We start from the raw sequence: 17,488 nt of genomic DNA on the forward strand, positions 1-17,488 counted from the left end.
TTATTAACATATCAGAATCTTTCTTTAAAAAAAAAAAAAAGAGACCAAACTTGAGTGTTAACCAATCAAGTTGCACCATCCTCTAGAACACTCCTATGAGAAGCTCTATTCCCTCAGATTTACAAAGCACAAGTGTATATATGTAAAACACCCACTGAGAGAAATAAGGTGAGTTCCCCAAGGGAGGAGGGTGGGTCGCATGTGAGTACAGTTACAGGTAAGTAACATACTGTCTTACTCCAGTATTGGATCTTTCATAGATTCACATGCTTGAATCAGATTAAACAGCAGATAAAAAGCACATTTTTCTACAGAATCGAAAGTAAATCCATTGAGGAAAAAGAATACATATAAGTACAAAGCAAAATGTGTGCAACAACTTCAGAGGAAAAGTTGTCCTAACACCGCTTAGCCCACTGCTGCATCACAGGGAAATTCAGACTCTAAGTAGTAGTGCTGCATAAAAGTGTGTCTATTCTTCCAGGTCGCTGTCCAGCAAATTTCTGGGAGAGCCACACCAGCAAACACCACCACAGAAGTAGAGACCGTTCTCGTCGAATGAGCACACACCGTTGTGTGTAATGGTCTGCCAGTCTTCTGGTGACAGAACTGAATGGCACTTGAAATCCATCTAGAGATGCTTTGCTTTGAGAAAGGATAGCCTTTTGTTTGAGCACTTTACGCTACAAATAGTTGACTGGATTTGTGAAAGTGGTTAGTTTTTCCCCCAAATAGAACTTTAAGCATCTTTTGACGTCTAAAGAGTGTAACACTCCTTCAGCTGGTGTCTTAGGATAAGGAATAAAATACTTGAGAACCACAGGTTGATAGAGGTGGAAGTGTGATGAGACCGTAGAAATGAATTTAAGGTTTATGTGGAGAATAAACCTATTGTTTCTGAGTTGGAGGAAAGGTTCCTGGATGGTTATAGCCTGTATTTCACTGGCTGAGGTTAAGGCCAGGAGGATAGCCACCTTCCAGGAGAGAAATTTGATATCTGCTTTGTGAATGGTCTCAAAGGGATCCTTCATGTGTTGTGAGAGTAGTGTTGAGTTGCCAAAGCGGAGGAGGAGGAGTCCTCACCGGCAGGAATGTCCTGCATAATCCCTTGGGAAATTGTTTAATGCGACTGGTTGAGCATCGTGATGGTGAAGTGGGAGAACGCCTGAAGTAGAAAATGCCAGCTAAGCGGCCTTTCAAGGATGAATGAGCCAAGCCTGATTGAGCTAGATGTGGAAGATACAGGAGGATTTCTTCAGTTGAAGAGGAAAGAGGATACACCTTAGCCCTCTGGCACCATATGCAAAACCTTTTCCACTTGAGGTAATGGGTCTTATGTCTGTCTGCATGTAGTCAGGCCAAAAAAACTGAGTGACTTGGGGTTGCGATGCAGAACTTGGCCCTGGCTCATTATCACTAACGAAGTCAACATGTTCAACTGAATGTGGTGCTCCTGTAATAGGAGGAGTAACTCTGTAAACCAATGTTGGTGTGGCCACATTAGAGCTATGAGAATTATTTTGAATGGTTTGGCCTTCATTTTCATGATGAGTCTTGGGAAGAAAGGAATCTGAGGAAAGGCGTAGGTAAAGATTCCAAACCATGTGATCAAAAATACATTCCCCCACGACCCCGGTTGACTATGCCGGCTGGCGCAGAACTGGCATTTCCAGTTCGGGGAGGTCACAAAGAGGTCCAGATGTGGTTTGCCCCACTGGGGAAAAATGTTGTCCAGAATCTCCTCATCGAGTTTTTACTTGTGGCAAGATGACCCGAGTTGGCTGAGTATGTCCGCTATCGTATTCTGCTTTTCGGGGGCATGTTCGGCTTGTAAAAGCACCTTGTGTCAGATGAACCATTCCCATATCTTATGTGCTTCCTGGGATATCAGGCAAGATCTTGTGCCACCATGCCTGTTGGTGTAGAGCATCGTGATCGTTTTGTCTGTACGGATGAGCACCGTAGAACTGAGTATTCTGGAAAGAAACGCCTGTAAGGCTGGATGCACTGCCATGAGTTCTGGCAGACTGATGTGTAGATAAATCTGAAAAGGTTGCCATTTGCCACAGCCTTGAAGGTCTTGTAGATAATCTCAACACCCCTCTAGGGAAGTGTCTCTGGCAATGACCAAAGGAGAAGTCTGAGGATGGAAAGACATGTGGATTGAGAGAAGTTCCTGTCGCGTCCACCAGGACAAGGTGTTGATGATGTCTGGAGTGGCCTGGATTTGATTATTGAAAGACCCTGTAGCCTGGATCCTTTGCCCGTCAAACTCCTCTTGTGGCCGACACATCAGCAGACGGCAGAATGGAACCAGAGGAATGCAGGATGAAATCTTTCCTAGTAGGGGCTTGTAGAGGCGAACGGAAAGAGACTTTTCTCTTTGTAAACATTTTGCTAGACCAATTAATTTTAACTGTCTCTGGTGTGGGATACACCTTGCCGAGTGTGGTATCGAGCCTGGCAACTAAGAATGTACTCCTCTATGATGGGAGAAGAACTGACTTCTTTGGGTTGAGAGTGAGACCCAGCTCACTGAATAGGTGTAAGGAGGCTGTTGTTGACTCCTGAGCAGTCTGACTGGAAGGAGTCTTGACCAACAGTCATCGAGAAACAGGAACACCTGATGTCTGTTGTCTCAGAAAGCCTGCCATAGGTGGCAAGTAATTTGTGAAGATGTGAGGGGCGTAATTTAGGCCAACGGGAAGTACCTTGAACTAGTAATGGCTGCCAGCTACTGTGAATCCTAGAAATGTCCTGTGTTTTGGGTAAGTTGGAACATGTAAATATGCATCCTGGGAATTGAGGGTTGTCATATAGTTACCACGTGGAAAGACTGTTTTCTGAGATAGATGTTGAGGTTGGGTACTTTCCTGTATTGGTGGGTCCCCAATAATGTTGCCATGTCCGTGTCTGTTTTTATGGCCCGGAGGGCACCATCAATATACTTGCTAAAGAGAGCTTTAAAATTCACAAGGTATATCAAGGATATTATTCTGGACCACCGGTTTAAATGAGGTGGCTTTAAGCCAGCTCTGTCTCCTAAACAGTGCCGCTCCTGCAAGCTGCCAGAAGGCAGAAGTAGCAATGTCCATGGCGCAATCAGTAACTTCCACTGATGCGAGTTCACCCTCTTGCAGGATCGTCTTTACATCTGCTTTAGCATCCTCTGGAAGCTTGTCCAGGAATGGTGTGATATCAGACCACATCTGGCAATCGTGTCATCCGATAACCACCAAAGAGCTTGCTGCCCTCACTGTAAGTGCTAGCACAGACTAAAAATGGGTGCCAATATTGTCAAGACGCCTACACTCTTTGTCCAGCGGCACTGAAATCAGTGCTGAAGAATTTCTGGATCTGCGCTGCGCTGTTTGTGTGATCACGGGATCTCTTAAATATTCATCTGAATGTAGAAAAATACTCTAAGGTCAGGGCTGATAGCACAAACAAGACTTATTTGAAGTGGAAGAGGTTTTGTTTATGGTGCCAGAAAGTACAGATAAACCCACTACTGTCAGCACCAGAAGAGATGGATAAGTTACTTACCTGTAAATCCTAGTTCTCTTCCAGGGGTATCCTCATCAAAGTCATAAACACTGAATATTCCCGCCCTTGTGCGGGGACCCCGGAGCATATATAAAATACACAAATATAAAGTATTAAATATGCACGAAAAATATATATATAGCATTTTTAGTAGACATATTTTTCATACTAAACTCATATATACATGTGTAAAACAGCAATGCAGGCTATAAACATAAACAGGCTAAAATGCTTTATTTCTATGAAGTTTTTTTTTTGTTTTTTTTTAATCTTTATAAAATTATAATAGAGAATAAATATCTACCCAAGCCCCAAAACTGGGCTTAGGGAAATAAGCAGTAGTCATCACTAGAGAAAAAGAGAAAAAAACTACATTGAAAAACAATGGAGCATTCTTAGCCAATAGGCTGCATGCAGGTTAACACAAGAGAACCATAAAAACTTTGGCACCGTGCCGTTAAGACCCTGAGCACCTCCAGTATCCCACAGGGGTGAAGGAGAGGTGACAGTTGGTTCACAGTTAGGTCAGTACTTTTTTACGGTGACAATCTGTGCAGCCGATTCGAAAGATAGTCTGTCCTGCACTTCTAGGAGACGTGCGTCCGGGGAGGAGGGTGGGTTGTTTATGACTCTGATGAGGATACCCCTGGAAGAGAACTAGGATTTACAGGTAAGTAACTTATCCTTCTCTTCCAGGGGATCCTCATCAATAGTCATAAACATTGAATAGATTAGCAAGCCCATCCCTAACTCTGCGGACTGTCTTAAAGAAGTGCAGGAATAGATATGTATCATGCAAACAAATTTCTCAGAGAGGCTTGCCCCACTTGGGCATCTGCTCTTGCATCCGAGTCCAAACAGAAATGTCTAGTAAATGTATGTACAGACTTCCATGTAGCAGCCTTACAAATTTCAGATATTGGAACATTGTTAAGGAGGGCAGCAGTAGCCGCTTTTCCCCTTGTGGAATGTGCTTTAGGTCTAGCCAGTAGTTGTTTGTTAGCCAACTGGTAAGCATTAACAATACAAGAAACTATCCATCTTGATATTGTTCGTTTAGATGCTGCCTCTCCTGTCCTCAAATGACCATAATTTACAAACAAGTGGTTGGAATGTCTAATCAATTTTGTTTTAGCCAAATAAAATTTTAGCACTCTCTTCAGATCTAGGGAGTGCAACGCTTTCTACGCCGGAGTCTCCGGATTGGGGAAGAAAGTCGGTAGAGAAATAGTCTGATTGATGTGGAATTCTGACACCACCTTTGGTAGGAATGAAGGGTGAGTTCGCAGAGCTACTCTATTGTCGTGAAAGACTGTGTACGGTTCTTTGGAAGACAAAGCCTGAATTTCACTGACCCTCCGCGCGGAAGTAATGGCTACCAAAAAAGCCGTCTTTCACGTAAGGTGTTGCAAAGAGGCTTTGTGTATAGGTTTGAAAGGAGGGCCCATAAGTTTTGACAGTACTATGTTCAGTTCCCATGGAGGGGAGGGTCTCCGAATGGGCGGAAAAACTTTTTTCAAACCTTCCAAGAAATCCTTGACTACTGGTTTCGTAAAGAAGGATTCCTGAGAAGGTGACTTACGATAGGCTGTAATGGCAGACAAATGTACCTTAATAGATGATACCTGCAGACCGGACTTTGCCAGATGGAGTAAGTAAGACAATATGACGTCCTCCTGAGCCCGTATGGGATTCTGACCTTGTTGACAGCACCATATGTAAAACCTCTTCCACTTAAACGCGTAAGAACGCCGCGTGAAAGGTCATCTGGACTCTTTCAAGATGTTCATGCACTCCTGCGAGAGCCCTAGGTGCCCATACTGCAGGAATTCAGGAGCCATGCTGTCAAGCTCAGAGAGGATAGGTTGGGATGCAGAACCCTGCCCTCCATCCTGCTCAGAAGATCCGGTCTGCACGGCAGCCTCCTGTGAGGTTGTTCCGATAGGTCGAGGAGATCTGTGTACCAGAATTGACGGGGCCATTGCGGAGCTATGAGAATCATTCTGGTGCTGGATCTGTAAAGTTTGTTGATCACTGCCGGTATTCCGGTATGAGGGGAATCAGTGGAAAAGCGTAGAGAAATATCCCTGACCAGTCGATCAACAGGGCATTCCCTTGAGATCCCGGACGGTAGAACCTGGATGCGAAGTCTGGGCATTTCTTGTTTACTTCGTCTGCGAAGAGATCCAATTGAGGTCGACCCCATTGAGCGAAGATGTCTTCGACGACTTCACCGTGTAGGACCCAATCGTGGGCGTCCTCTAGGTGTCTGCTCAGGAAATCTGCTTCCACGTTTTGTTGACCCGGTAGGTGAACCGTTGTAAGCGACATTCCTCTGGCCAGGAGCCAATGCCAGATTGTTTGGGACTCCCGAGATAGGGGTAGGGATCTCGTTCCCCCCTGTCTGTTCAAATAGTACATTGTGGTTGTGTTGTCCGTTTGTATCAGAAGAGATTTCCCCTGAATCGATGGAGCAAAAGACTTGAGAGCCAGATGGACCGCTCTGAGCTCCAGCAGATTGATGTGGTACTTCCTTTCGTTGTAGGACCACAGGCCCTGAGCTTGAAGGGGACCTAGATGAGCCCCCCATCCTTGAAGAGACGCATCCGTTACCAGAGTGTCGGATAGAATTATCTGGTGAAACAGAGCTCCTATTGACAGGTGAGGTGTGTGCATCCACCATTGCAATGACTGACGTGCTGCTATCGGCAGCCGCACTCTGTCCTCCCAGCGACCTGTCCTTTGGCGCCAGTTGTTCTCCAACGCCTCTTGGAGGGGCCTCATATGCAGCCTGGCATTTGGGACAATGAAAAGGCATGATGCCATGGAGCCAAGCAGAGATGTCACCTGACGGGCTGTAGGTGCGTCGGATTTTAACAGGTCTTGACACTTTTTCTTTATTGATAATAGTCGTTCCTCCGAAGGATACACTCTTTGGAGCTCTGTGTTTAGTATAGCTCCCAGGTAGTGGAGGTTCTGTGTTGGAATCAAGGTGGACTTTTGGTAGTTGACTTGAAGACCTAGAGACTCGAAATCCTTGAGCACAATGTCCCGATGGGCTCTCGCCTGATCCGGAGAGGAGGCTTTCAGTAGCCAGTCGTCTAGGTATGGGTAGATGAAGATTTTTTGTTTTCGAAGATGTGCCGCTACCACTGCCACACATTTCGAGAAGATGCGGGGGCAGATTTCAGGCCGAATGGTAGCACTTTGAACTGATAGTGCTGTGAGGCTATCTGGAAGCGCAGGAATTTCCGATGCTTGGGAACTATCGGGATGTGAAAGTATGCATCCTGATGGAGCACATCCAGTCTCCCTGATGTAGCTGAGGGAAAATCTGGTGAAGAGCCAGCATCCTGAACTCTTTTTCTTATGTACTTGTTTAGAAGCCGTAAGTCCAGAATCGGTCTGAAAACACCCTCTCGGCCTTTTTTCGCCACCAGAAAATAACAGGAGTAAACCCCCTTTCCTCTGTGCGCAAGTGGAACTTTTTCTATTGCCTTCTTTCGTAAGAGGGCGAGAGCCTCTTTGAGCAATAGGCTGACGTGAGATGGATTGCATTTGGCTGGTGGCAAGTGCGGTGGAGGTTGTCTGAAAAGAAGAGAGTAGCCATTTTCGACAATGTTGAGCACCCATTTGTCGTTTGTGATAGAGTGCCACTCGTGAAGAAAATCTGTGATACATCCCCCCACCGGAGTGGTGCACAGTGTTGAGGGAAGCGAGTTCTCAATGCTTGGCCGGCGCTTTTGGTGTGGACTGTTGAGGTCTACTTGACCCTCGTTCCCTTGTGGCCTTACGAGCCTGAAAAAGAGGGCGTCCCTGCCTTTGCTGAGGCCTCTGGGACCAGTGAGGGGTTTGAACCCTCTGCTGGAAAGGGCGCCTGTCAAAGCCTATACCTCCGCCTGAAGTCTTTCTTCCTTTCCAGGCCTACTGCCCTCATGGTGTCCACTTCAGTCTTCATGCGCGCCATTTCTTCGTCCGTATGGGTACCAAACAGCGAGTTCCCGTTGAATGGAAGATTTAGGATGCACTGTTGTGCTTCCTGTTTTAAACCAGTCAATCTCAACCAGGAAGACCTCCTTGCACAGATTCCATGTGCGTACCCATGTGCAGCTAAGTCTGCCCCATCCGCCGCTGCGTTGATGACTTGGTTGGATACCAGACATCCCTCTTGCAGGATCTCTTGGAAGTCCTGTCTGTCTTCCCTAGGTAATTTTTCTGTGAACCTGTTGAGAGAGTCCCACAGAGAACGGTCATATCACCCTAGGAGTGCAGACGCGCTGGAGACCTTCATTACAGATGCCGCCGTGACGCACATTTTTCTCCCCAGAGAGTCTAGATGTCTGCTCTCTTTGTCTGGTGGGACCGTGGAGGATGATGCCACCGAGTGAGTTTTTCGGGCTGCGGCCAATATTACTGAGTCCGGCGGCAGATCTGTTCTTAGGAATAAAGGATCTTGTTCAGGCGCTTTATATTTTTTCGAAATCCTAAAAGGAGCAGATTTGAGGGTGGCTGGCGCCAAAAAGGTGTCCATGGTTGGCTGCAACAGACCAGGCACTAGCGGCAGTAGCTTTTTCGAAACTGCTCTATGTTGTAGAGTCTCAAAAATGACCGATGAGGAGGTTGATGGTTCTGGAACCTCTATATTCAACTTCTGTGCTCCCCTGAAAAGTACCTCATTAAAAGTAGTGATGTCATCCACCGGTGAAACTCTAGCTGGTGGAGAATCTGTTAAGGTGGGGGAGTATCGTCCGACGGATGACCCTGACGATGACCAGGAGGGCGATCTTCTGTGTCCTGATCGTGACCTAGATTGTCGCCGGGAACGTGACCTGCTGCAAGACGCTGTAACAGAGCCTCGTGGTCGGTTGGCGCGAAGCAGAACGAGCCCGTCCTGCCCGCGCTGTCAGTGATGGCGTTCTCGGGAGAGAGGCAGTAGGAGAGTACATCCGTGAATACTGCGAATCCGGGGAGGCCACTGGCCTGTTAAGGCTCTCCAGCCATCCTGGTGACAAATTGATGGGTGAAACATGCCACGATGATGCCGCTCTCGAACGAGATGAATCACTCCTTATGGAGACCACTGGAGATGGAGCGGTCTTATCTGCCGGCAGATGTCGATGCTCTACTCCCTGCGAGACAGGTAAAACCTGCGTCAACTTCGACAGCTGTACTGACGTCGAAGGGAGCGTCGCCGGTTGTTCTTGCCTCAACGTTGAGTGCCTTGACGTGGAGTGTCTTGACGTCGAACGGCAATCTCTGGACCTCGACCTGCTCGCCGTCGTATGCCTCGACGTGGAGCGGTGAGCGGGCGACGGCGGATGTCTCTCTCGCTGTCGTAGCGATTTCGACGCCGTGTCTCTTGACGTCGGGGGGTGCGAGGCCTTCGGCGGCGAATGTGCGCGCCGGTGATGGCTCAACGTCGATCGGCGGGCTGCCGTCGACGGAGATATGCACCTGCGATGGCCATGTTCTCTCGACGCCGTATCCTTCGACGTCGGTCGGGTCGCCGTGGACGGTGATCCATGACGGTGAGATGGTGGCAGCGACGACGTCGACGGGGAACAAACAGGTATTTTCCTACCTGCCGACGTCGACCTAGCCATTCTCTCCTGAGAGTGGCTTGTTGGCTGCCTGGGAAGCGAAGAGGATGATGTTTTCTGCCTCTCGTGAAGCCCATGAAGCCTGATCTTTTCTCTGTCCTTCAGAGTCCTCTTTGACATGTTCTTGTAGTGTTTGCAAGTGTCAGGGCAGTGACTCTGAGGCAGGCACACAATACAAAGAGTGTGTGGATCTGACTGGGCCTTCTTCTTCCCACAGGAAGGGCATTTGACAAAAAGGGAAGGCATTTTTCTGTCAGGAAAAAACTGCCAAACTCAGACAATGATGTTAGATGTCGAGTAAAACAGGAAAAAACGCTGTTTTAAAGTATTTTTCTGGGAAAAACTCAGAAAAACTGAGAGCTCAATGCTCCAGGATCCTCTCAGAAGAAGCCGGAAAAAAGAACTGACCTAACTGTGAACCAACTGTCACCTCTCCTTCACCCCTGAGGCATGGTGGGATACTGGAGGTGCTCAGGGTCTTAAAGGCACGGTGCCAAAGTTTTTATGGTTCTCCTGTGTTAACCTGCATGCAGCCTATTGGCTAAGAATGCTCCATTGTTTTTCAATGTAGTTTTTTTCTCTTTTTCTCTAGTAATGACTACTGCTTATTTCCCTAAGCCCAGTTTTGGGGCTTGGGTAGATATTTATTCTCTATTATAATTTTATAAAGATAAAAAAAAAAAAAAAAAAAAAACTTCATAGAAATAAAGCATTTTAGCCTGTTTATGTTTATAGCCTGCATTGCTGTTTTACACATGTATATAGGAGTTTAGTATGAAAAATATGTCTACTAAAAATGCTATATATATATTTTTTGTGCATATTTCATACTTTATATGTGTGTATTTTATATATGCTCCGGGGTCCCCGCACAAGGGCGGGAATATTCAATGTTTATGACTATTGATGAGGATCCCCTGGAAGAGAAGTTGCCCTATCTCCTACATTTGGCATCTTCAGGATTAGCTCATTCATCCATTAAAATGCACCTGGCAGCCATCTCTTATTTCAGACGTTCCCCAACATCTCCTGCTTTATGGTCCTCCAGGTTAATAAAACAATTTCTCAAAGGATTGTTTAGAGTTTTCCCGCCAGTAAGACCTCCCCTGCCTTCATGGCAACTGAACACAGTACTATCTCAGCTCGTGAGACATCCATTTGAACCAATTCACAAAGTGGAACTGAAACACTTATCGTGGAAGGTTGCTCTTCTGGTGGCTCTTACATCTGCTAGATGCATCAGCGAGATCCAGGCCCTTACGATTCAAGAGCCTTTACTTCAATTTCAATTTAAAGACGACAGGGTAATTCTTCGCACAAACCCAAAGTTTATTCCTAAAGTACCATTGGACTTCCACATTAATGAGCATTTGATCTTAAAGGCTTTCTTCCCAAATCTGTCATCTCCAGCAGAGAGGGCTCTTCACTCGCTAGACATAAAAAGATGTATTAAGTTTTATTTGGAGAAAACTAAACACTTTCGCAAGTCGAAACAATTATTTGTTGCTCATAGTGCTCCTTGAAAAGGCCAACCCCTTTTGAAACAGGTCTTAGCAAGATGGATAGTACCTGCTATGAAGTTTTGTCACCAGGCAGCTGGCAGACCTTTACAAACTTCAGTACGTGCCCATTCGACCTGACTCAACATCGAGGGCATTATTAGCAGGTGTACCTCTACAAGACATTTGCAGAGCGGCCACTTGGAAGAGTATGCACACATTTACGAGACACTACTGTCTGGACGCAATACCTCAAGGCGATGTGGCTGTAGGCCAAGCGGTCCTGCGGCATCTTTTACAGTAAAGGTGAGCTAACTATAAATTCCCACCATCCTTGTTTTCTGGTAATGCACATTGCATATTTTGATTCTTTGCTCTTTCTTTAATTTCTTTAAATGTATGTATAATTATATACAGAGATAATTAATTGTACAGATGTATTTATAAGTGAGAGCATTTTACAAGTTAGAATACTTAAGTACTCTATCATATGATAAAAGTATCTTTCAACTATTCTCATAATTTACTGACAATGCAATGTGCCAGGAGTACTGCTGTGTATTCTGATTCAAGCATGTGAATCTATGAAAGTTCCAATACTGGAGTAAGAAAATAACTTACTTACCTGTAACTACAGATCTCCAGTATTGGACTCTTTCATAGATCCACATGCGACCCACCCTCCTCCCCAGAGAAGCTCACCTCACTTCTCTCAATATTGTTTTTCAATAATACGCACGTGCTTAGGAAATGTGAGGGACTGGAGCTTCTCTCATGAGGGTTCTAGAGGGTGGGGTCATCTGATTGGTGGACTCTAAAGCTTAGCCCTTTTTTACATAATGACTTGGATAGATTACTTATGAGTAAGGCCTTAGGCAATTATTATTATGTCTATGGAGAAATTATCTTTTTTAAGGTACCGGGAACCCCTATCTCGACGACCGGGAATGATTCAAGCATGTGAATCTATGAAAGTTCTAATAATGGAGTAAATGGCACATTTACTAATGCTTCAATCTTGATACAAGTTAAGCCAGTTGTCTGGGACACTTGGAAATAGTACTTACTAGCACTCTGCTGGTAATCAACATGCACAATCATATTGAGAACACGTCTGGAGACCCGTCACACAGGTTTCCTGTACAGCAAAGCAAAGCTTATGTGTCGGAACATAAGAGCATGATGTCAAGTGGCCACCACTCTTAGGGACTTTCAATGCTACAGTAAAATGTTGCTGGTTACTAGGCAGAACGTGAAGAATGCCTTCAATGTCTGATCACTGCTGTGACAAGATCAAGCATATATGTACCCTCTTGGTCTCTATTTAAATATGGTTAGATGATGTTCTTGACTGTTCAAGAGGGTGTAGACTGGTTATTACTCCCCACATTCGCTCACTCCACAAGTGACTAACAGAACATATAGGAGCTCACTTTACTTTAAAGCAGACAGGGTGAACATAACAATTTCTGGCAAAATGGAGGCTGACAAAGAAAAATGTCAGAGTTGAAGCCCTAACACCTGTGAAATATATAGGAATTAATTATATGTTTATGTTGTGGAAAATGGCTGTGGTGTACCACATGCACAAGCTACTTCAACAGCTATATATACACACACAAAGATAGTTTGAAAGTGGAAATGTCAGCACATGCAGGAACGCCACATTCAGTACTCACACAGGAGCAAGTGTCAGGGTGGTGGAAACCTATTACACAGACCATTGGGAAATATTAAAAAGACTGGAATGACAAAAACATATGTATTGATATTCCTCAAACAGGATGTAAATGCAGATGAGCACATTTGTGGCAGACATGATCTAGCAAGATTATGATGAGGTATTAACCTTGATCTTGGCAAGTAGATCAATTCCATTTGGAAGACACCAGATGGAAAAACTGATGTTTGCTATAAAATAAGATGGGCATGCATAGCAGTTTCACTTCCAAGGTTAGAGTGCCAACACATGTGGGGCCAGAGTGCTGCAAGTACAATTGGTATCAAGACAATCGTTCCGCTCAGAAAACTAGAGAAAAAAAAAATCCACAGCTCTCTTCCAGGTGTTCATAGATCTTAAGGTCTTAGACGTCATGAATCTCCACATAGGACGGGAGCATCTTTATTTTACTTGATGAGATATCTTTTTAAACACTAGGAGACAGATGAGGGGGTAAGTAGTAGAGGGGGGCTCCCTCCCCATGTGCCTGTGATCTCCTTGAAGTCAACTGCAGATGCCTGTGCTGGCCTTCTTGCAAGCCATGGATGCAGATCTTTTTCCAGCCCCTTAAAGTTCTTCCGGACATCTTCCTGTAGCGATGCCTATCTTTATGGGGATCAGAATTTGGCAGACAAATGAAGCAGACCTCCTGAAGGTTTGTCCAAGTCTTCTTCCTACCATAGCAAGGGCATTACACAATAAGGGATGACATTTCTGCTTTAGAGCCACTTTTGTTCCCACTAAATTTCGACGTGTTTTTGGCTCTTCCCTGTCACAAAGACTTGGCCCACCCATACAAGTGAGGAACCATTTTTATCAGGAGACTTGGGGGAATGCTGGGTGGAAGGACATTTGTGGCTCCTCTCAGATTCCAGAACTTTCTGTCACCGAAATGTGAGGAAAAGGTGTTTTTTTAGCCACATTTTGAGGTTTGCAAAGGATTCTGGGTAACAGAACCCGGTGAGAGCCCCACAAGTCACCCCGTCTTGGATTCCCCTAGGTCTCTAGTTTTTAAAAATGCACAGGTTTGGTAGGTTTCCGTAGGTGACGGCTGAGCTAGAGGCCAAAATCCACAGGTAACCACTTTGCAAAAAACACCTCTGTTTTCTTTGAGAAAATGTGATGTGTCCACTTTGTGTTTTGGAGCATTTCCTGTCGCAGACACTAGGCCTACCCACACAAGTGAGGTACCATTTTTATCGGGAGACTTGGGGGAACATAGAATACCAAAACAAGTGTTAATGCCCCTTGTCTTTCTCTACATTTTTTCCTTCCAAATATAAGACAGTGTGTCAAAAAGACGTCTATTTGAGAAATGCCCTGTAATTCACATGCTAGTATGGGCACCCCAGAATTCAGAGATGTGCAAATAACCACTGCTACTCAACACCTTATCCTGTGCCCATTTTGGAAATACAAAGGTTTTCTTGATACCTATTTTTGACTCTTTATATTTCAGCAAATGAATTGCTGTAGACCCGGTATAGAATGAAAACCCACTGCAAGCTGCAGCTCATTTACTGGCTCTGGGTACCTAGGGTTCTTGATGAACCTACAAGCCCTATATATCGCCACAACCAGAAGAGTCCAGCAGACGTAACGGTATATTGCTTCCAAAAATCTGACATTGCAGGAAAAAGTTACATAGTAAAACGTACAGAAAAATTGCTGTTTTTTTTACCTCAATTTCAATATTTTTTTATTTCAGTTGTTATTTTCTGTAGGAAAGCCTTATAGGATCTACACAAATTACCCATTGCTGAATTCAGAATTTTGTCTACTTTTCAGAAATGTTTAGGTTTCTGGGATCCAACATTTCTGTCACTGACTGGAAGGAGGATGAACGCACAAAAAATCGTAAAAATGGGGTATGTCCCAATAAAATGCCAAAATTGTGTGGACAAATTGGTTTTCTGATTCAAGTCTGCCCGTTCCTGAAAGCTGGGAAGCTGGTGATTTTAGCACTGCAAACCCTTTGTTGATGCCAATTTCAGGGGGAAAAACACAAGCCTTCTTCTGCAGCCCTTTTTCCATTTTTTTTTTTTTTTTTTAAACGAATTTTTCACTGTATTTTGGCTAATTCCTTAGTCTCCCTCAGGGGAACCCACAAAGTCTGGGTACCTCTAGTATCCCTAGGATGTTGGAAAAAAAGGACGCAAATTTGGCGTGGGTAGCTTATGTGGACAAACTGTTATGAGGGCCTAAGCGCGCCCTGCCCCAAATAGCCAAAAAATGGCCTGCCACCTGAGGGGGGAAAGGCCTGGCAGCGAAGGGGTTAAAGGAGGAGTCTGAGTTTCTGTGGTCTTCAACTTAGCTGGCTACTTAAGGTTCTCTTTTCTGCTTTGCGCAATTTTTACAAAAATCTTTTCTTTTCAGTCGTCTAAGATTGTTGACATTTTTTTAAAAATACAAACGGCTTATTTAAACCATTCAAAAAATGGTTAGGGCAGTTTGTGGGTAGGCGATCATAAATAGATTTTCTTCAGATTGTTTTTTCTACAGATTTTATTCACTTTTATATTTAGATGTTTTTCGCTCCAGGATATAAAGCACAGGCTTATGACTTTAATGAACATCTCCTTGGTGGAGGTCTACTTTTCCTTTCTTGTTTAGAACATGACAGAAGTATACATTACAAACTAATGATGAAAATTAAATTGAACAAATTTAAGGCATTAAAAATACAAAACAAGACATTCCCCTGGTGTGTGAGGGGTTCACTGGCTTTCTAATGAAAAGAAGCACAATTTAACTTTTTAGTTTTTTTGTTTTGCCAGTCTTCTACTCCTCCCTGGCAAGGAACAGGATTTAATATTGTAGAATGGTCCAGCAAAAGTTTAGATTTTTAAAAAAAAAAAAAAGAAAAAAGAAGCAACTATGAAACAGAATATTTGTTTGCCTAATTATGAAGTTGTTGGGTAATTTACCCTGCCACAAGTCTAATCTTTATGAATTAGGAAAATAATGAAAACACACTTTTTGTCTGAACAATTTATAGATATATGCCTTACCGTCAGATCTCTAAAGGGATGTAGCAGCAAACCCAAAGGAAGTTTAGCTTTATTCAATAATGCCTGAGTCTGTGGAATATTTGTCAAAGTGCATCGAAATGAACTGTAAAGGAACACAGAAAACACATCTGTTAATTTTGTTTAAATTATTAAATATAATTCTGTGGATTATACAATATTTTCTCTTTGCAAAATAATAAGCATGTAAACATTAAAGGGGCCACCCACTGAAGAGAAAGTAACAGTTGTCTCTCTACAGTCTTGCATCTTTAATAATCACCAAGAACAGGCCTTCTAGAATGCTCCTTTGTCTGCTGAGGTTTTGGGACATATTGGGGTTTTTGGGACATTCACATTCATTCACCAGTATGATCCCTTAAAGGAAATTCCACCTTCAGATTTAAGACATGAAACAATTTTTTAATTGCAAATGCACAGGACTGATTCTTTTGGAATTACAGTAAAAGTTATACTTCTTCTATATCAAATTTTAGGGGACAGATAATTCAGATAAAAGCAATTTATATATTATTGTTATAAAAGTTCCTACAGTGCTTCAGCTTGAAGGGTATTCTCCTGCACGTCCCTTCAAGTCTTACAACAGCACCAGCTAAATGAAAGTGAGGAGTCTTGAAAACTGCTGGCTTGCTACCTTCTACCATTTCAGAAAGCTCTTTCTCTGTGTGTACCCACCCTCCAAACCTTGACTCCCTCCCTCCAATTCTGTAAATGATATAGCTACAAGAGACCACCCCCCAATGGCTTTACATTTGAGCCAGTGGTTTCCGGTGCTCAGCACCAGCACTTATTTTTATTGATATTTTTGCAGTTTTATATAGCGCCAACTCGACCTGAAGGTATTGGAGCGCCTTACATGAGCACCAGTTACGTTACACAAGGACACATTCATTTTTCAGTAGGCCCGGGGAGATTGAGTGATTTGCCTAGAATCACAGGACATTGAGCCCACATCGAGACTCAAACCTAGTACCCCAACTTAATCAGCTCTGGCAGTTACCCCACATCCTCTCTAATTGTCAACACGGCACTTATGACAAACTGTCATATGGTGGAGCTGTTTGTCTAATTCTGAAATGAGCACAACAGGAGTTATTTAATAATTTCATATATATTACAAATTACTTATAGGTCTGTGGGCCTGGAATGGTCTGAAATGTCACACTTGTAGGAGCGTGATGGTTAGTACGTGTATTGGTAATGCCATTGGCAGCACTGACTCTGGCAAGGAGTGATGCAACCTTCAGTGCCCTCCTGACAAGGGCCCTGGCACTTACGTGTTTAAAAATCAAGCACAGAATCACAGTTATTATTTCATCCAGCAAAGAGTCTTGGTGTGTCTACGGTCATGTGCGTGATCTAAGGTCCGGACCATTATCTCTCTCTCTAATCCCAAGGTTGTAAGGTGTTGGTGAAAAATATAACATTTGGAACGAAATTACAATGTTTATTAAGTCCTTGCAGTTACAAGTCTTGCAGCCTAATATTACAAAACAAAGTTGTAATAGTAGTTTTCCACCTGGCAGAGTAAGTGTTATGCTTTACCAGAAAAAGATGGGTAGCATTTTGATAGGATAGACTTAAACAATAAATTATCCATCTGGCTAACCTCTGTTAGACACAAATGCCCCAGAGAATGAACAGGCCTCAAATAATTATTTACGTTTCATAGATCATTAAAGGAAAGCTTGCCTTACAGCAATTCATTCAAGTACTGCTCTAACTTTAGTAAAAGTACAGCAAAACCTACCACCAGGTACAAATTAATGTCTAAATTAACATTTCAAAAAGACAGTATGATAGCCAAACTATTTAGCTAGGAAAATTCATAAGACACATCCTAAATTTCAATAGTACTTCTACCAGCGGTTACAGCTGTCAAGAAGTGTCACTTTCAAAATATGTGATAAATCAGACTTCTGCACAGGTTCGAAAAATACCACATTAAGTGTACAAAGCACTATGATTACATTCCAAAACCAGTTGGTCTCCTAATGGGAGGAAGGAAAAGTTACTTACTTTACATTACGTTATTTCTGGTGAACACCATATCTTCAGGGCAATTCCTCACAACTGTCTCTCCTACCTTGAAGA

General features: G+C 43.7%; 1 protein-coding gene across 4 annotated transcripts in view; it reads right to left on the bottom strand.

The window, feature by feature from the left end:
- The window catches only part of SEC24B (SEC24 homolog B, COPII coat complex component), a 667,989-nt gene that overhangs the window by 513,441 nt on the left and 137,060 nt on the right, over positions 1 to 17,488 (bottom strand). For all 4 annotated transcript variants that reach the window (XM_069241169.1, XM_069241160.1, XM_069241150.1 and 1 more), the window contains exon 8: positions 15,377 to 15,479. In XM_069241169.1, the coding sequence (XP_069097270.1) occupies positions 15,377 to 15,479 (103 nt within the window). The remainder of the gene's footprint in view (positions 1 to 15,376; positions 15,480 to 17,488) is intronic.

Source organism: Pleurodeles waltl, chromosome 1_2 (genome assembly GCF_031143425.1).
Source record: "Pleurodeles waltl isolate 20211129_DDA chromosome 1_2, aPleWal1.hap1.20221129, whole genome shotgun sequence".
NCBI lineage: Eukaryota > Metazoa > Chordata > Amphibia > Caudata > Salamandridae > Pleurodeles > Pleurodeles waltl.